The sequence below is a fragment of the Sphaerodactylus townsendi genome, linkage group LG06, assembly GCF_021028975.2.
Source record: "Sphaerodactylus townsendi isolate TG3544 linkage group LG06, MPM_Stown_v2.3, whole genome shotgun sequence".
Lineage (NCBI taxonomy): Eukaryota > Metazoa > Chordata > Lepidosauria > Squamata > Sphaerodactylidae > Sphaerodactylus > Sphaerodactylus townsendi.
Window position 1 is genome coordinate 106938646 of NC_059430.1, and position 20281 is coordinate 106958926.

Sequence of the window (20281 nt, forward strand, 5' to 3'; positions counted from 1 at the left end):
CTCGGGCTCCCTGCTCCTGCAGCTGACATATCTTCTTGTGTTGGATGCTAAAATTAATACCAGGAGAATGACAGGAAGGTTCATTAAAGGGTTGGTAAACAGAATTCCTCCTCGAGAAGTAAACTGGAGGTGGGGGAGAACATAAACTAGCATCCATGCTAATCTATCCCACATGGCCCTATAAGCCTTTGCAATCTATCCAGTATCATTTATTCAGTAATCAGCAATTTAGTACCCTTCAGACAAGTTTCCATTCAGATAAATGTATTTATCCTGGCTTAAACAAACAAACCCACTTCTATTTCTCTGAGAAAGATTTCAAACACTGGACACACAGCTGTTGGGTAAATAAGTGTTCCCTCATACAGAATCATTAATTTTACATCCACTCAGAATCTTGCCCTGGGTTTCTATTTGGAAGGATCCCTCTGGCTATAAGCAGAGCAGAAAGTTGCAGTGGCAGGAGCGTATTCATTCACCTGCATTTTGCCCACCACCTACTTGTGAGTACAGAAAAAGCCTTGAGATGCTCACTGCTTCCCTTCCATTGGTTTCAAATTACAGTATAATCCTGATGGATACCCATATTGCATCAGACTAAGGAAGCCATTCCATAGTAAAATCCCCCTCCTCAGAGGAGCAAGAAATTCATTTTACAAGGCAACATTTTATTTATGATGGCAACATGTCCCAAACACAAAATTCAAAAAAGGAAGAGACTGAGGTCCTCCATGTTATCTGCTGAGCTGAACCCTCTGTGACTAAGAAATAAACACCAAAAACATCCATCATCCTGTCTTGTGAAAGAAGAGCAAATATTCTTGCCATACTAGAATAGCAGACATGTCCACACCACAAATTACTACAGTGTCTTCGCTGTGTTCATTCCCTTTTCTTGTATTAGCTTCTTTGGATCCTTTTCATACCAAGAGTACCTTCTAGCTTCACAAAGAAAGGAAAAACTCATAGATGCAACCCTTTAAAGGAACCAAAAACTACCAGAGCCAAGTCTTACAAAGAAACAAGAAGTAACTCTGGTGACAAATTGTGAGCCAAATTAAACCTTACAGTACCCTCAGGAAACAGTGTTTCAGTACTTGAAGAAGGCACTGGGGGGGCACATCACCTGGTATCACCACACTGTGGGCCTTACCAAGATTGGGCGCTGACAGCATTTTTAAATGGACAACTTCAACCTTTGAATGGTGTCAGCATACACAGATCAGACCCATGGATACAGAAACTTCTAGTTTGGCCGTCTTATACTTAAAACTGGCAGAAGCCTTATTATTAAGAAAACTTATTAAGAGAGTATTAATACAGTTTTGCCTACCTCTGTGATGTGCGGCATGGGGTTAAATCCACAGAGGTTGCATACAACATTCTTGCATTCTGTGCATTGCTGGTAATTGGGTTGATCCGTAGAGCCCACATTGAGTCCAGTTTTACAGAGAGGGCAAGCAGCGGCTGGCAGTGAAGTCTCCTCCACACTTGGTTTTGCTGTAGCAGTTTGGGGTCTGGTATCTTTGCCAGGCACAGGCTTCTTATCCCCTTCACCTTCTTTGACAGTGGGGGGACCTTCTGTTTTGGGTATCTCAGGCTTTCCTGGTGCAGAAGGCCCGACGGTTCTTTTCACAGGAGTTGCTTTGGGAGATGGCTGAGCCCGAGGGGCATCTTTCTGGGAAGCTGGCTGGGCTGGAGGAGGAGGCTGCTTTGATGGGGACCCAGAGGGAGGACCCGATGACTGAGCCCCTGGCTGTGGCCCTGTGGAGATTAAATTGGAAGCCTGGCTAAAAATGGAAGCCCCAAATCCAAAGAGCTTCCCAGTCACTGTTTCTTGAGGGGTTGTTGGCTGTGGCTTCGGGGTATCAGTGATGCCACCCACATTAAGACTAAAGCGCCGAGATGGCTCTGGTGTCACCTGTGGCTGCTGAGGAGGAGCTTGTGGCTGAGATGGAGCAGGCTTTTGACCGGCGGGAGTCTGCTGCCCTTTGGGATGCTTCTGGGTATCTGGCTGAGGGCTCACATGGGGTGGTGCTTTCTTCGGACTTTCTTTCATTTCCACTCTCTCAGCTTGCATTTGAGCTTTAACATCTGGGCTGGGCACAGGCTGAGAAACAGCTTTGGGGTCAGGCTTCTGCTGAGACACTTGCGGTGTGATTTTGGAATCTGCGGGGGCTGTGGGTTGAGATGGCTTGGCAGGCTCTGATCTCTGAGGAGTTGTCACTTGTGGTTGGGATGGTGTTGCTTTGGGAACAGGGGCATCCTTCTTGGTCTCTGAAGCTACCTGGGTAGGCACAGCACCGCTTGTGGATTTTTGCATTCTTGATTGCTTCTGTTCAACTTCCGTCACTGGTGGTTTGGCCTGGCTGGATTTAGGTGGGGATTCCACAGACTGAACTTCAGCTACCAGAGTTTTCAATGGAGTTTGTGGCTTTGGGGGTTCTGGTGACTTAGTCAAGATGGGCTTCTGTGGCTGAGAAGGTGGTTTGGTTGCTGAGGGCGGAGTGGGAGTTTTGGGCTTGGGTGAGGTGGGCTGTGGTCCATGGCCATGAACTGGAGCTAAGTCACCACCCAACGCTCTTTGCATCTGGCAGTTTAAGCAGAGCCATTCTTTAATCTGAATGAACAACAGCAACAACAGAAGTTCAATTAGCTTGAAAGAATTAAATAATTAATTCAGAAAATGCCAACATTACATATTCCAAAAAGGAAATGGCCAACTTGATCAAATCCACCTGTTGATTATAAGCGTACTTTAACAAGATAATTACTACATTCAGGTACAGCGAGCAACATAACCAATATTGTTGTACTGTTTCACATAAGCTGGCTTATTTATTGGACATCTGCTATTGTAACAGAGGATTGTGCTAACAATCATTTAAAGACTTAAAACAAACCAGAAGTTTGAACAAATGTCTCAACATTTCTTATTTATTTATTTATTTATTGTTTGTCAGATTTAATACACCTCCCCATACACAAAGGGCTGTGGGCGATGTACAACCAATAAAACCATCACATTAAATCATGATAACTAAAACAACTTTTTCAGTTAAACACAACAATCAACAATCAGCTTCAACCTCCATCTTAAAATTAGATGATGACATAATATGTGTTGCACATTTGACTATCTGATTCAGCTACAATTGTCTTCATCTGGAAAACCCAGTTTGATTCCCCACTCCTCCACATGAGTGGCAGAGTCTTATCTGCTGAACCAGATTTGTTTGCTCACTCCAACATTCCTGCTGGGTGACCTTGGTCTAGTTACAGTTTTCAGAACTCTCTTAGCCCCTACTACCTCACAAGATCTCTGTAATGGGGAGGGGAAGGGAAAAGAGTTTGTAAGCCCCTTTGACTTTCCGTACAAGAGAGAAAAGGGAGGGTATAAATTCAGACTCTTCCTCCTCTTCTTCTACATCAAGCAAGGCAAGGCTGACACAGATAAGAGAACAACTTCTCAACTCCAACTTAGAATCTGAGCCACTACTATTTTAGTTCATATAATTAAAAATATCGCCACCAGTTCTTCCTGCATTGTTGTTCTCTTTACTCCTCAGTCCTAAACCCATTTAATTTACTTCTCCTTCCCAGATAATAAAAACTTGCAGTGGAGGAAAAAGTGGGGGAGTTTCTAACAAAAATGATCAATGCTTCTTTGTCTAAGGGGACTTGTTAGAGGGAGGCAGTGATTCATCCTTTGTTCTAGAAGCCTTCTTCATATGAGAAAACGATGGCCAGTTGGAGTCTAGAAATCTCCCTTTTTCTAGGAGAGTTTATAGATCAAATAGTAGTAACAGAACTCCATAGTGTCTTGGATGACTCAATTAGACTGCAAAGTTTGATAAAAACGTCAAGTACTGCAGTGTTATTTTGGCCTTGTCTCTGAGCATCATTAATTAAAATTACCAAGCCTCAATGATCACCTGTGTCACCCTTGATCTGTTAATGGTCAGAGGGAAAAAAAAGATGTGAATGTTCAACACTGAGAGAATATTGAGAATCCAAGATGAATTGGGGCATTCCCTGGCCAACCAGTCTTTATTTATTTTTGTGTGGATGTAGAATGAATTTCTACTTTGTAGTGTTATCTCCTCATTTGTTAGACATCCAGAGCTATATAGTGACAGATTCCTAGGGGACTTTCAACTGAGAATGTGTCAAAAAAGAAAACAACTTTCAATGTTCTCCTTGATTTGGGGACTAGCTCCACCACAGTCCATCAGCTAGGATTGACAGACATGGTCTGGAAACCAATGGGAGATAGGGAGAGGTGGGGACTTACTATGATGACATTACTTCCGGTATGACATAGAAGCACTGGCATTGTCCTTGGGAGATTGTCTGGGAGTGGGGGTAGCCCCCACCCCCTTCCCAGACTTACGGCCTTGCCTGCGGCCAGCGGAGGTTGCTCCCACCCCCTCCCCGGACTCACAGCTCTGCCCACAGATGGCGGGCGCATCCCCCAGGACGCAGGGCGCTGCCGTGATAGGAGGGGAGCCCCGTCACTGCACCAATGAGGGACGAGTCGGCTCCGAGCCCTGTCGACGGGGCAGCCGGGGAGCAGAGCGACACCTGGCTCTCCCGGATGGAGGGTGGGGACAGCTGGGCCCTGTTGGGCCAAATCCGGAAGGTGGGAGGAAGCGCGGGGGCATGGGGGCGGGGTTTTCAACCCCACGGAGTGCAGAGGGGATAAAAGGGAGGAAGCACGAGGACGGAGGGGAGAAGGGCGAGAAGGAGGGAGTATGTGCGTGTGTGGCAGGGGAAAGAGAAGGAAGGAGTGGGACAAGGAGCATGACAGTGGGGGAGACCAAGTGGAGGAGAGGAGGGGACAACAGCGGTGAAGGTCTTGGAGAGGAAGGGAAGCGGCGGACAGTCAGAGGGGGCAAGAACTGAGAGGGAAGGAGAAACCAGCTGCCCAGAGGCTGATAGGGGGGCTGCCTCACTCTCTCTCCCTAGCTTTCTGCGGACCCTAGGTCAGCTTTGGGCAGCTAGCTCAACCTGTGGTTAAAGCGGCTGTCCCACTTAGTCCACTCCCCGGAGAATGGGAGTGAGGCTGGAGATTCCAACATCCGGGCAGGGGAAGGTGGGTTGGCAACTGGGCCCCCAATGGGGACCCCATCCCGGGCACAGGACAAAGACACTTTAGCACTCTCCTGAAAAACTCAATGGAGTTTCTGGCCAAGTCATGATGTGGCTCCCTGGTGAAATGCCAGCACTTTCAGGTCATGATGTTTTTATAGGCTTTTCTCAGCTCAGAGAAAGCCTGATTGCAAAGGAATGTCTGGTGCACCACAACATACCAGAGAGCAGGTGAAAAGGAGAACTAGACTATGCAGCCATGGAGAACTAGGAACCTCCACATGAAAGTCTGACGGAGGCCTACTTGACAGCACATCTATATATATGCAGGGAATAATATGCAATTTAGATTGCCTCTTACATATGTATGTAATCAAGCACTTTGGAAACTGCGGTGTTCATTTTAGTACATCCATTGCATTCCCTTCTGGAGTGAGATGCTTGCCCAGGGACTGTAAAAGAAAATTGGGTCTCTCACCAAACGTCCAAAATGGAATACTTTTTAAGAGTCCTTGGATTCCTCTCAAAATTAAATAATATCTAACAGGGTATTATGTGGTCATTGTTTTCTTTTATACCTCTCAGATGTTCTCAAATTAAATGGAATTAGATGAAGTACCATTTAGAGATCTGCAGTTTGCAATTGCAATTCCTGAATTTTATGCTTCAATATTTTTAATTGAATAGGCAAGTACTAGTAGACTGTCATAAAATATCTATGGTTGTAAACTGCATAATAAAATTATTTTCTTAAAAAAAAGAAGATTGTTTAAAAAATTGGATTTTTAATGCACTCGGCCCAGTTAAAGACACATCTGACAAGCACCAAGTAGTCTCATTTTGCTGAACAGAAAGGTTGTGTCCGAGCTCGGCTACAGTGCCCGGACTTACCCCACTGAGTCCCGCACCAGGTGGCACTGCGGGAGATGGGAGGGCTGCAGAGGAGCCTCTTGCAGGGAGGGTGAAGGCCTTAGAGGCCTCAGAAGCCTTGTTCAAAGGGGAAGGCAGGGAAGAGAGGAGGCTTAGGCCCAGCAAGCCCACAGCTGAGGCAGCTGAAGAAGCAGCTCAGACCAGGCAGGGCCCGCCCGCCCACAGGTAAATGTTCAATCTTTCATTTTTTTATGCTGGGGCCCTACTTTATGAGAAGGGGCGACTTACCTCTGTTATGTGTGGATTAGGATTGAACCCACACAGGCTGCAGACGACCGTTTGACACTGGGTGCAAGTGTTGCAATTGGCCTTGTCTGGTGGGTACGACAACAGTTCAGTGGTGTTGCAGAGAGAGCAGAAAACTTTCTTTGGAGCTGGTTCTGCAGGTGGGGCCCCCTGCTGAGATGGAGCTACAGGGTGCTGCTGAGAAACCTTCCCGGGTCCTGGTTGCACCCTGGAGGGTTTTCCAGCTCTTTCTGGCTGCGGACTGCTAGGCTGCCCTGAAGGTGGCGCCGCAGGGCTGGCCGTCTGAGGAGGCAGCTTTGCAGGACCTCCTGGATGTTGGGACAATGGTTTACTGGGCCCTGCTGCTTGAGGGATGGCTTTTGTAGGCCCACCAGGCTGCTGAGATAGTGGTTTGCCTGGAGGCTTGCCTTGCTGAGCTCCTGGCTTAGTGGGAGCAGGGGCCTGGGAAGATGGTTCAGCAGCATCAGGTCGCTGGGAGGATGGTTTTGTGGCACCTGCTTGTTGTGCAGGGGGCTTTGCAGGGCTCTGCTGCTGCACAGGTTTTGCAGGGTCTTGCCGCTGGGGCTGAGTTTTGGGTGGCCCTTGTGGCTGTTTGGTTTCTTCTGCGTGAGGACCTGCTGGTTGGCTAGGACCTCGAGGTGGACCTTGTTTAGATACTCCAGGGGGCTGCTGTTGTTTGGAAGGTCCTGTTTTCTGAGGAACGGCTCCTTGGACCGGACCAGTTAGCTTTGGAGATTGTTGAGTGGGTTGCTTGGGGGGTCCTTTTTGCTGCTCAGGCCTCTCCTGCTCCTTTTGAACAGATTTCTGGGTTTTGGCAGCTCCTTCCTGGGCTGAATCTGAGTCAGATATCAAATCAAATGGGTTGAATTTGTTTACAACTGAAGTGACTGCGCCGAATGGGTTGGCATCAGAGAGGAAGCTGGGCATCATGCTTGGCTTGGGATCCTCTTTGAAATCAGTCCTTGACTGAGACTGTCTCAGACTCGTGGCCGATGGGCTCCTCCCAGGTACCCGCTGCTCTGTTTTCAGTGTATCAACTGTTCTGCTTTTGCTCAGAGTGGTGGGTCTGGGGTCTGGAGGTTTGCTTGCTTGTCTTGGCTGCTGGCTGCTATCAAGGGGAGGATGCCTGCCAAAAGAAAGAGATACATTAGCCAGACAGGTACATTGTGATAGGCATCAGGAGCATGGTGAATATTGGAACATTCCTTGCAATACTTAAGATTTGAGCCCTGTACCGAGAACCTGGTCACACACCCCTTTATCATCTGGGGAGTGGGCACAAACCCCATGATCACCCCATAGTCATCTATACAGCAAGAACATATGGAGGAAGGGTCCAGGCCTATGTCCCCTCCCCCCATTGATCATCAACATTTGGGCTGCAGCATCACTGATCACAGGGAGAAAACATAGGGTGGACACTTCCTCCATGCATTTGCACCATGCGGACAAATCAGTGATCACACAAAAGCAGTGGGGCAAGGCCACAGAGCTCATGCACCCACCCCCTCCCTGCACAGTAAGACAATGCATGGATGCATCATCTATACCATAGGTTTCAACTCAGGCCCTCCAGGTGTTCTACGATTCCCATCAGCTCATGCCAGCAGGGCCAATTGACCACGCTAGCAGGGCCTGCTGGGAATTGTAGGCCATGAACACCTGGAGGGCCTGAGTTTGACACCTATGATCTATACAGTAGCTTTAAAGAAGTCCAAAAGGGAGCTCCTTGGCAATTCTGATGTTAACCGATGAACACAACAGTCAACAGGAGCTCCCAGTAAATCTGCAGACATCTTCCATATTCCCTCATCATTTAAAGGGACAGAACACACATCAGGCCACATTTAAACATCAAAAAGCAGATCCAGGATAGAAAAAAACCCTGTCATTTTCTTCTGGGCTCATAAACCCCTAATAAGAAGTGGTAATGACCCCCTTCTATTTTCACTGTCCCAGCAGGCAGCAAAGGTTTGTTGAGGCAGAGGCAAATGGTTCTATCAGGCTCCTCATTTGCACAAACTTGTGTATTCAGGAGAGCATTTGAAACTCAGAGGTGGTGGTAAACCCAAATCACCCCAACCCCCTCAACCCTTATGAGGGGTTATTCAGCAGAGCTGAATGAGCCTGGTGCTGAAAAAGCCGAATAGACAATTTTGGCTTTGGTCTATCTTGGTCTATTCTGGCTTTGGTCTATCTTAGTTGCATTCTCTAGAAGCAAGTCCTTGCTTGTCTTGGCTGCTGGAGAAGGAGGAAACTGGGTTGCATGCAGAAAGTAGATCTCCCTGTTCTCTGCAAGCAACCCCTCCTCACCGCAGCCCTGCACAAGTGAATACTGCTGCATCCAACTGTGTGGGGCTTACTGTTCAGGTTCAGCAAACGTGAAAATTATTGGAGAAGTCAAGAAAGCCGATACCCTGAATCAACCTTTTTCCAGCTTTAACTACAATTTTCAGGTCTTTTATTGCCGAACACAAATTGTATCAAAGGAAAAAAAAGTTTATGACTTTGTCTATGACAGCAGAATCTGTAATTACAGGTCAAATGCTAATTTTAAAAATCCTCATTATGAACTAGCACAGACTCAGGCAGAGACTGAAAGACACTTAAAATGCCTCTAGGTGTAGCAGAAATACAGCATTTTTACAGGCCCAGCCTTGCAGGAAAGAAGTCAGAAAGTAATTTTCATGTGTTCACTGGAGTACCACTTCACTATTGCTGAAAGGCAATGCAGTTTTTTCTTCTTCTAGAGGGCACAGTGATCCTCAGCACATTCACTGTGCTTATGTTTAAGTTCTCAGCCATCCACAGCAATAGCCAGCAGTCCATAAACTCATCTTATTCCCTATGGCAAATAGCTTTTTCAAACCTATTACGAATTCCCCAGCCTGAGAAACAAACAACTGTTCAATATTTTTTTTTACTAAGAGTTGCATTAGAAATGAACCGTTCATGCTAAATAAACAGTGAGACATGCAATATTGTTCCAAATGGCTTTCTTTATGCGTATCAACCAACTCAGTCACAGAGACCATCACCTGTATTTGCAACAAGTTTCAATTTTGGCCTAGTTTGTATGTTTAAAATTTGTTATAAATAGTCCAATTTCTTTGTTTGTTCTTGTCTGTCTGTCTGTCTGTCTGTCTGCCTGCCTGCCTGCCTGCCTGCCTGCCTGCCTGCCTGCCTGCCTGCCGTTATATATACTATACTATACTATATTTATACTATTCTACTATATATAGTTATATATAAAATAACTGACCTTTGTGTCCTTTGGGAGGCCAGCAGGATACCGGTAGGTTTTAAACAACGGGATGTCACAAAATGTTTCTCCGTATTAGTTTAATATTTCTAGGTAGTGTGTTATTTATGATAGTGGATTGTCAATGGAAAGGTTCCAATTTATTTATATATGTCAAGATTTCAGCAATGTAAAAAACCCAAAACCAATGGTGTGGTAGAACTAAAGCAATAAGAGATATCAACACTACCACAGCTGCAGGCAAAACAATGCAACTCATGACAGCGCAGTGTGATTTTAATAAATGCAATGTGCAAATCGAGCACAGTACAGAGAATCACATGAAGTGAATAAAGTAAACGTTAAGTGTCCACAAACAGAAATACGACATAGCTATGCTCCAACAATGTTTGTGTTGGGTTCCCAGGTATAACTTCCATTTAATGATCCTATGTCCATTTCTCTTGCATGCATACGTACTTGCCAAATATGGGTACACAATATTAATGAAGCTTTCAAAATCTTATTGTTTAAGAGCTTCTCTGACTAGTGCTGCTCTCATTTGAGCTTCTCTGGTTAGGTTTCAGCAAAGCAATGTTCTAAATATACTAGGAAAGTGCTGATGACCTTGTACGAACTTGCCATAGAGAGCCTGAGCTACTACAGACATCAACATGCCAGCAAGCCCTCTCCATTCAACATGCCAGCAAGGAAGCACCCATAGGAGGTGGGGGATCCTCTGCCCCCCAGTAAGAGAATGGCAGCTCTAAGCCTTGTACACTTTCTTGAAACATGGGGCAGAGAAGCAGCAGTGGCATAGTGGTTAAGAGGAGGGGCATTCTAATCTGGAGGAACCGGGTTTGATTCCCTGCTCTGCCGCCTGAGCTGGGGAGGCTTATCTGGGGAATTCAGATTAGCCTGTGCACTCCCACACACCCCAGCTGGGTGACCTTGGGCTAGTCACAGTTCTTCTGCGCTCTCTCAGCCCCACCTACCTCATAGGGTGTTTGCTGTGAGGGGGGAAGGAAAAGGAGATATAAAGGAAAAGGGGGGATATAAATCCAAACTCTTTTATTATTGTTGTTGTTGTTGTTGATTTCACAGCTGCCAGATCTTTAGCTGGTTGTTGGTCTTCATTACAATTCGAGCCTCACCCAGAGGCTAGGAAGTTGTAATGTATCGGTGTAGTATTCGTGTGGATCCCAGCAGGCTGCCTTCTGAATTTGAATGTTAATTTTGTCAATTCGAAGATGTTTCAAGTGCTGCCCTAGTGTTTTTGGGATGGCGCCCAGCGTGCTGATTACCACTGGGACGACCTCAGCTGGTTTGTGCCATAGATGCTGAAGCTCGATTTTCAAATCACGGTATCTGCTGTCACCGGGGACTGCTATGTCGATGAATAATAATAATAATTATTATTCCATGAACATAATGAAGGAAGTAGTAGTAGTAGTAGGAATGGTAGTTTGGATTTATACCCTGCTTTTCTGTCATGAAAAAAATTTCAAAGCATAATCTCCTTCCTGACCTCTCCCCATGACAGGTAGGTGGGGCTGAGAGAATTCTGAAAAAAAACTGTGACTGGTCCAAAGTCACCCACTTCATGTGGAGGAGCAGGAAATCAAACCCGGTTCTCTAGATTAGAGTCCACCACTCTTACCCACTACACCCTGCTGGCTCCCCTATTTCCTTACATGGCAACCCCTTGAGGCCACAGGGCTTTGGATGAGGCATCAGTTCTGTGACTATAGCCTCTGCATCTTGGGCCAAACAGAGTGTATTTTCTCTTGTGCATGAATGTTCTCTGCAAGTATCAAGCCAGCAGTCCTAAATAAGTCATCACCCTGGTCTCAACAGCTGTCACCAAAGGCCCTTGAATTGGAGACGCTGTCAGATACACTCTGTATGTGCAAATCACTGAGTCATACTTTTTCCCTGTAAACCCATCTCTTAATAAATATGCAGGTGTTTGGCTGCATGTTTTTTCCTTTCAAGGGGAAAAAACCCAAACTTCAAGATTTTTTTTAAAAAAATATTTGGAATGTTTTTTATCCTGCCTCTCCAAAAAGCTATATATACAAATGAACCTTACTGTTAAAATTTAGGATCTGACAAAAGCTGCAATTATCCCAAATGGTGATCAGAACTGGCTGCTTATTAAATGAGCTAGGATCTAACAATTAAAATAATATTTTATCTTCTTGGAAAGGCATTTCAGAATCTATTTTTTGGAAGTCTTCTGGCTAACAGAGTAACAAAAAACCATAGATCTTTACTTATTTCTGCTGATGGCAAAGCTGAACTCACTGATGTCTAGTTACTTGGGACCTGGGCCAAACCAGATGGCCAAGTTCCACACTCCGCTGACTGAGCAGAAGTGCTTGAGGGGTCCGATTAATATGTGTATTAATACCTCTGTAATATCAGAATTCAGTGTCATTAAACAGAGTTAACTGGGGAAAGGATTAAAATAGTAAAATGAAGTACTTTTTCACTCAATGCATCATTAACTCACTGAACACATTCTCTCAATGTACGATCATGGCCATTAGTTTCGCTGGTTTCTTAGAAGGATTAGACAAACTCTCAGGTCTATGAACAGCTGTCCACCTTGACAGCTACATGGAGCTCCTATAAAACTTTGAATACCAGATTCCAAAAAGGCAGAAGAGATTGCCATCTCTTTCCTTCCTGGATGCTTCTGTTGGAATCAAAAGGCTGGCCTAGACGGGCATCGGTATGATTCGGCAATGCCAGAAACAACAACAACACAACCTTTATTAGGCATTTAAAATAGGCCAGAAACCTTGTCAAGAAGATCACTGTATCTGATAGGGCAGGATCGTGGTTACAGGGATGGACTAGGTGGGGTCTGCAACCTGCGGCTCTCCAGATGTTCATGGAGATGTTCATGGCCAATTGGCGATGCTGGCAGAGGCTGATGGGATTTGTAGTCCATGAACATCTGGAGAGCCGCAGGTTGCAGACCTCTGGTAGGATGTGAGAGACCTGGACTGCCAACTCCCAGTTAAGAAATTTCTGGAGATTTGGGGCTGGTTCCTGGGGGAAGGGGGCAAATTTTGGGGAGGGAAGGGATCTCAGCAAGGTATAATGGAGATCAATTATAATGCTGGGAGATCTCAAGGCTGCCAATCATAGGGAACAGCAATAGGTAGGCTGACCCAAGCTCCCTGGGAGAAGGGTAGAATAAAACCTAAAATAAATAAGATAATGGGTTACTATGCACCTCAGGAGGTCTTCTCCATTTGCAGAAAAATATTACCTTATAAATGAACCCAAAAGGGAAAAAACAAACACACCTAACAAGGATTACAATAACTCAGGATCACCAAATCTTTTGAGGAGCCAAGTTCACTAAAACAAAACAGGAAGAGGGGAAGAAGTCAGCCTGCTCAGGCCCCTCAAAGCTTGCAAAACTCTGGACAGGATGATTTTTGTAGGATTTTTCAACAGTTGCCCCTCTTCCAATTTCCCATAGGCTCCAACCTTGTTCTGAACTATTGTTTATTCCAATATTTATTCGTCTAGCAGGTAAAGCAGCATTCTGTTAGGAAATGGGCTTATTAATACTGTTGCCATCTTACCAGAAAAAAATACTTTAAACATTTCTGAGAACATTAAAAATAGTATCACAAACTGGACTGAGTTAATGATTGGCTAGAATTTGTACATTTCTGGCAAGCCTTCCCACTGTGAAAAGGCTTCTGAGACTAGCCTGCCCACCACCCCTCTGTAAAATGGGGTTTAAATTGTTATTTTATCTACTGATTCATAAAACCAGCTCCACAGGCACCTGCTTCACTCATAAAACAACTTTTAGGACGTAAGTATATCACAAGCGAGAAAAGCCCCGAGGAATTCTCAGCTGGCCTTACAAAGTTCCAAGTCCCACATTTCATAATTAAGATAACACTTTCCTAATCGTATATGCACATAAAACTAGCTGTAGGCATAATTACTAATCTTTAGGTTTTCGCTTTTAGATCCTGGTTCCTATATAACACTGATCCACATAAACTACTGAGTTTGGTGGAAATGCAGAAATATTACTACTATTGATGTTTACTACAGATTTCTTTGACTCAGAGCAAGAAACTGGAATAAAAAACCTTGAAAAGGCTGGATACAGATAGCTGTTTAATGCACATTCAGGGTTACTAAAGCTTAGCCTTATCTTGTATATGTGTGTGTATTGACCTGAAATTAAGCACCACTGAGCAAAGGTGGGGTTTACTTCTGAGTAGACATGTATTGTATCACTACACCAAACTCATTTAAGTTGCTCAAGAGGGATAAATCCAAGTAATACCAGGCAGCAATTTTGAAAGCACACACCTATACAGTGGTACCCATTATTATTAACAATGCTTACGTTTTTCAGAATATACTTGTTCCTGATATTAGGGATCAGTAGATCTCCAAGGACTAAGTATCATTTTGCAACTAAACTGTTCTAGTCAAACCACCGCATCCCATGTATACCTCAGAAAATTCTCATTGGTGATTTCTTATAAGCCGAGGAAACCAGCAAACTCTTGCCAGAAGTAACCCCAGTTAAGCCCCTGCTTGCACAATTCTTCTTTTGGCAGTGCAAGAAACGTACTATCAAGTGAACAAGCTTATGATGCTACATTAAACTTTAGTCAAAAATATGGGTAACATGGCATTCAGGGAACAATAGCACTTTCTGCCATTCTCGATTTGGCACAACAGATTATAGCCAATATGCACCCCTGGAAAAGCTAAACATCCTTTCTCCTCTCCTTCAAAACTCTCAGGCACACAGTAGGAAGCCAGCTTTGCAGATGATAAAACACAAACCACTTCCTCTTTGTTCAATGGACTAAATCCCCTGCAAAGCTGTGCTTAAAGATATTCGGCTTGGTGACTGAAAGTGGTTGCCCTCTCAAACTAAAGCTGTGGAAAACACCCACAGTACAAAGTAGAATCATAGAGTTGAGAGGGCCATACAGGCCATCCAGTTCAACCCCCTGCTCAATGCAGGATCAGCTTAGAGCATCTCTAACAAGTGTTCATCCAGCCGCTGCTTAAAGGCTGTCTGTGAGCTCACTACCTCCCTAGGCAGCTGATTCCACTGTTGAACAGCTCTTATTGTAAAAAAAAAAGTATGACTGGAACCAAGCAGGATGGGGATCAGCAGATGGCTAGGTCAGAATATGCATCCCTCGACTGATCTCAAAAGGTGTGGACTCACCTCCTCTGAGACAAGCATAGAAGGGAATACAAAATCCTGTTGCTCAATGGGTCGTTCTGCTCTCAGGGAGCCCTGCAGAAATTAATTATGGTTCACAAGCAGGTCCAGATAGGCTGTCAACTACCTGGAGGGGGGGAAAGTGCAGAAATGTGCAACTGAAGCTTTTCATAGCCAGAGGTCAATCGTATCCCATCAAGCCTCTATCAAGGGGACAGCATATTTTTCTCCAGAGCTGATGGCAGTCCTCGATGCTGAACAGCCATCTGTGAGGGATGCTCTGGCTTTGGATTTCTTAAAAGGAGGCTGGAGGTTAGGCTAGATGGCCTCTAACACACATTACAACTTTAAGAAAAGTCAATTCAACAAATAAGGGGGCCAATGAATCGGATATTACTAAGGAATAAAAATCACAATTTGAAATGAGATATTGCTCCAAATTGCATGGAGAATAAGGGTTTCCCTGTCTCCTGTACTACCTAAATTACCAGAAAATTCCACTGGCCTCTTGCAAAATGTATGGCATATGTTATTGAGGCTGTGTTTGAAAAAAGCCATTCACAGAAGAACTGTAGTTCCTGACATATTCTGCATCCCAGTCTCAAGGTATTGAGAGAGATATTTTAAATATAATTATTGCAGCCATTGTTTATGCCACCTTAAGTTGATTCATCTTCCAGGTGGCTAAAGACACAGCATTGTTCTAGTTACAAGAGAGACTGGCAGATATCCTCTTGTGGAACTGGTCAAACTCCACTTGATTCTAAGAATGTTAACATAAAATTGTCAACATCTTCATTCCTGGCAAGTATGGTTAGGGTTACAGAGCAACACTGTTCTCTTTATTATATACATATATATTTTAATTTGCATGTTCTTCAGACGTTATTTTCTTTATAATGTTATGGCCTCTCTGTGTAAGAACATTTGGAAGTTTTAAAAATTAACATCAACATTCAATCTGCTCTCTGGTCTGTACATGCCCCAGGTTCATTGACAGAGATTTCAGTTGCGTTGCTATTATTCAGGACTGTTTTGACATGGAAAAGGTACATGCCAATTCCTTTGCTGACCACCTGGGCTGAAAGAGCCTTAAATGGCCTGCATGAGGAGATATATTTTAAATGGCCTGCCTTACTGTCTGCTCATGGGCTGTTCAGCAGTATCTTCTATTCTTTACATCTGGCCTTGGAGACTCCAGGAAAGTGAAAATTGGGCCATGGAACAATGTAGGTTGCAGTTGAAGAATCCTGGCCCTACGTGATGAAATGCAGCTTGAGATTTCTTCCAACAGAGACAAAGCAACAAGTAACTGAATTCAGCTGATATGGCTTTGCTTTTATTGCCAGCGTGAAGGTCGGAAGGCCAACGAGAAGAGGAAGAACAGAGGACCCACAAGTCTCCCATCTTTAACAAAGGGCAGCAGTTTAAAGGTAAAACCAGCACTGAACTGAACCTGGGATAACACCTTCCACCAGTAGTTTTGGCAGCAGCTTTTAACGTTACTTGGTGTGATTGTTATCATCCAGGAAGGGCAAACAACTAACTGGAAGATGGAGGCATAACCCCAAAAATCCTGCCCACAGAGATCAGAAAATTCAACCTGAAACAACACATATAACTCCGAAAAGCGGATGCTGCTGATGCCTCTTGCATTCAGATTGGTCAGAAGCAGAGAGGGTTCATCTTCCTGCCCTGATATTGTGGAATGGACTAGCAGAGCTGGTGGGTAAAGCTTCACAGAACTGGGCTGAGCCACCCTCGGATGGGGGCTTGCTTCTATGTGTTCCCAACCAACGGACTACATTGAACAGTTGTGCTGCTTGAAATGCTTTGGAGGAAATGGAGGCAAAGAAGAACTGCCATCACTACCATTTCGCAGACCAACAACTGCATTCTGTGGTGGGGTCTGTCTACTTTAGAGTGAGTTATCCATCAACATAAAAAGAGCTCTGTTGGATCAGTCCATATAGTCCAGCATCCTCTTTCACACAGTGGCCAAACATTTGTCCTGGAGGGCCAAAAAACAGAGCAGAGAGGCTCAGGCCTCCCCTTGATGTTGCCACACAGCTCTGATAGTCACAGGTTTATCATGCCTGAATATGGAAGTTATTTTTAGTCACCATGGTTAGTAGCAACTAAAGGACCTCTCTTCCATTAATTCTCCCTTAAAGCTCACCACCATCATTGTATTCACGGGCAGTGTCTTCCACAACATAATTGTCGGAATAGGCAATGAACGTCTGGTGTACAATGTTGGAATAGGCAATGAACGTCTGGTATAAGCGAGGAAGAGCCCAATCCAAAGAGGGGGTGACTGAATCCACTTGACAGAGTAGTGGTGACACACCAGTGGATTTGTCCTCTTGGGGGCGCTTACCTCAGCAGAGGATCAAAACTGCCACCATATGACTGCTGTCGCCCTCCCCCAGTGCTGGGACATGGCGTGGATGCTGTGGCAGCATCCCAGCATCCCTGCCACTACTGGCACTACCCTTTTAGTCACTAGAATACCAAGTTTTAAGACATTTATCACCTTAAGCAGATCACCAACGAAGTGACTGGTGAAAAAATGCACACTCACTGTATGTGTTCTCACACAACTCTGTGGAGCAACCAGAAACCCATGAGCACAACATGAAAAATAATTTTGGTCTGAAAGTTTACATTTCCCAGAGCCATCATCCTAAGGGTTTCCAGCATCATGCCCAAGATCACTCCACCAGTTCCACCAGAGCACCCTGTGGTACCACACAGTCTCTGGTACTCAACACAAGCAATGCATAAACAAAACCAAACACTAGTAACTCTGCGCTTTGCTGGGGCAGATGTTACATCCACCTTCACAGATGTTACATCCACCTTCACAGGGACCTTCAACCAAATCCAAAAGGAAAAGGGGCAAATGACTGACAACCCCTCACTCCTGGCCAGACAGTCAAGCAGTCAATACAATTTCATACACTGAATGATAAAACAAACAGGTTATTATTACGCTCTGAGGATGATTATTAAACGACCACTGCTCAGGAAGCAGGGAAATTAAATATTTAAAGAGAGATGGCACTATTCATGCCATTTAAAGGTAATATACATGTGAAATAGTAGCGATCTAATTAAAAGCCTTTTCAAAATTGTTGGCAAGAGGAAGAAACAGACACCCCTTCCCCTCTTGCATATACAGACAATTCAATAAAATGGACATGGCTCCTTAAAAATAATCCTATTGACTGATAAAAATGCATCCAACACAAGAAAGTCGTTATTTTATCTTGATAGAGTGACTAGTTATGGACTTCTGGGATTTTTTGTTTAAAAAAACTATCTGTATGTTCAACTGTGAATTATTAATATGCTACAAGATCTATACAGAAAACTTCTTCTGTGGAACAATTTCCATGTTAATGGTTGTGAAACGCCAGCCCTGACGCAGCATCAATAGCTTGACAACTGTATAAATAGCAAGAATGTATGTAGGGAGCTCCATTCAGGGAAATGGGAACTTGTTGAGCTTTATTTCCCTGATCTCCAAAAGCAGCTGCTTGTCCAAGGTTCAACATAAAATAACCAACTGCATGGTAAACTGATGGAACCAAATCACAAGCAATTTCAGACTGGGTCAAGTTCAGGAACCCTTGTACATTTAAAGGGGAGGGGAATCCCACATGAATTCATCTTGTTGCACACTAAATTTAAACAGACCTCTAACCTGTATGGTCTCCACAGAAACAACAAAGAGCAGGGCGTAAGAAACTGGAAGGGAAAATGCTTCATTTGCAGAAATTACCCAATCCGTGTCTGCAACAGTCACAAAAATAATACACAGCTTATCATGGAATTGCCTGTCCTCCCTGAGAAAGGGAAAGACAATTTAAGCTTTTTCTTTGAAATCCATGTGACCACACACCATGCTGGGATACAGTGTAATTATCATGTGTGCCACAAGCAACAGCATCTCTGCACAGTCATAGATAAAGAAGCCAGCACCATCCAACAGGAGGGATGCTATTAATCTGGCTGCAATTCTGTAGTGCTAGTCATGTCCAAATATCAAATCCTTTTTCCTCCCCCAGAATTTGCTTACATAAGTCTTGCATGGCATAAATGTAATTGACATTTATCTAGGGCAGGTCAGAAGAGAGTTTGCAAGATAAACTGCAAGGCTCCATGCAGGAAAGGGTGCTGGGCCCTAGACAGGATTTAATTATTGCAGTCTGGTCACAACTCAAAGGCTGCTTTCTCGCGCCCAGACTGCCCTTCCGTGGGCACCGCAGCAACCAAAGGCTGGGAAATCCCTGCTGCGCTCGAGCGCGAGCCATTTCAGCACCATGGACAGCGCTGCTGAAAGGCGGCAGCCTGGCGAACAGCTCCACAGCCCAGGCGAGCCTGGGGCCCCCCGGCTGCGAAGGAGCCGGGCACGCCCGGGGCTGAGGGCCCAGAAGCGGAGGCGCGGGGGCTCCGCAGCCCGGCGGAAGTCTCGCGGGCTTCCATATTAGCTCAGGGAGCCCAGCACAGGCGAGGAAGATTCTGGGCCGGGCCGGGGTGGGGTGGGGTGGGGTGGGGTGGGGAGGCAGAGCGGGGTCCCTGGGCTGTTGGGTCTCTGGCCTCGCCCAGTCAGACTCTCCAGTGAGGTGGGCCGCGTGCGCGCGCGTTTGGAGCCCGAGACACCCCCCCGGCCACCCACCCGCTGGCAGCCAGAGCGTGCTTCGGCATGGGGGGCGGCTCCGCGCCGGGGGGGCCCTGCTGCGCCCTGGCCATGACGGCGGCGATCTGCTTCCTCTCCTCCTCGCTGAGCCGGCTCAGGTCCTCCTGCACGCCGGCTGGGATGGAGGCCGGCCCTCGGGACCCGCCGTCCGCCGCGCCTTCGGCCCCCTCGCCCTCCAGGCTCGCCTCGTTGCCCATGGCGCCCTGCAGTTGGCCCCGGGAAGGCGCGCCGCTCCAGCCTCCTGGGCGTCCCCCGCGTCTCGGTCCGGCGGCGTCTCCTCACTGCTGGGATGGGTTGGGCTGCCCCCTTCCCTCCGCTGCCGGAGGAACAGAAAAGGGCCCGGCGCGCGCTCCTCCTCCTCCACTCTCCCCCGCCTGAGCCACAGCGCGCATGCTCCGCCGTGCAGAAGGCGAGCAGCTCCGTGCGGCGCCTCGCCTCGCCTCCCCCTGCAGTCGGAGCAGCTGCTCCCGCCCTGCAGGCCAGCATTTAAAGGGCCCGCAACACACACACTGCAGGAGAGACTCGGGGGACACCATGCATAGCCACCCACAGAAAACAGTCCTAACCTCGTCCCTTTTAAGCCTGTTTATGGCAGCAGAAACCCAGGACAGTCATCAGTACAAATAATTATTTACCATCCTCTGTGTGTGCCCGTGTGCAAGTGTGTATATACACACAGCACACATGTACATATGCACCCACATATACCCACCTCTGTACTTTTGAAACATGCTCTGAAGATAGGGTTGATGTAAATATTTCACATTTCTATCCTGCTTCTTAACTCAAAGGGTCCCTGAGGCCATCTTACGATGTTGCAAGAAATACAAAACTA

The 20281-nt window shown here is 45.8% G+C and overlaps 1 protein-coding gene across 3 annotated transcripts in view; it reads right to left on the minus strand.

Annotated features, from left to right (window-relative positions):
• The window catches only part of PCLO (piccolo presynaptic cytomatrix protein), a 177491-nt gene extending 157693 nt beyond the window's left edge, over positions 1–19798 (minus strand). For all 3 annotated transcript variants that reach the window (XM_048501408.1, XM_048501407.1, XM_048501406.1), the window contains exons 1-3: positions 19426–19798; positions 6250–7393; positions 1334–2620 (exon numbers count right to left, since the gene is read on the minus strand). In XM_048501408.1, coding sequence (XP_048357365.1) covers positions 1334–2620; positions 6250–7393; positions 19426–19643 — 2649 coding nt within the window. In that variant the 5' untranslated portion in view covers positions 19644–19798. The remainder of the gene's footprint in view (positions 1–1333; positions 2621–6249; positions 7394–19425) is intronic.
• Positions 19799–20281: the final 483 nt, after the last annotated feature.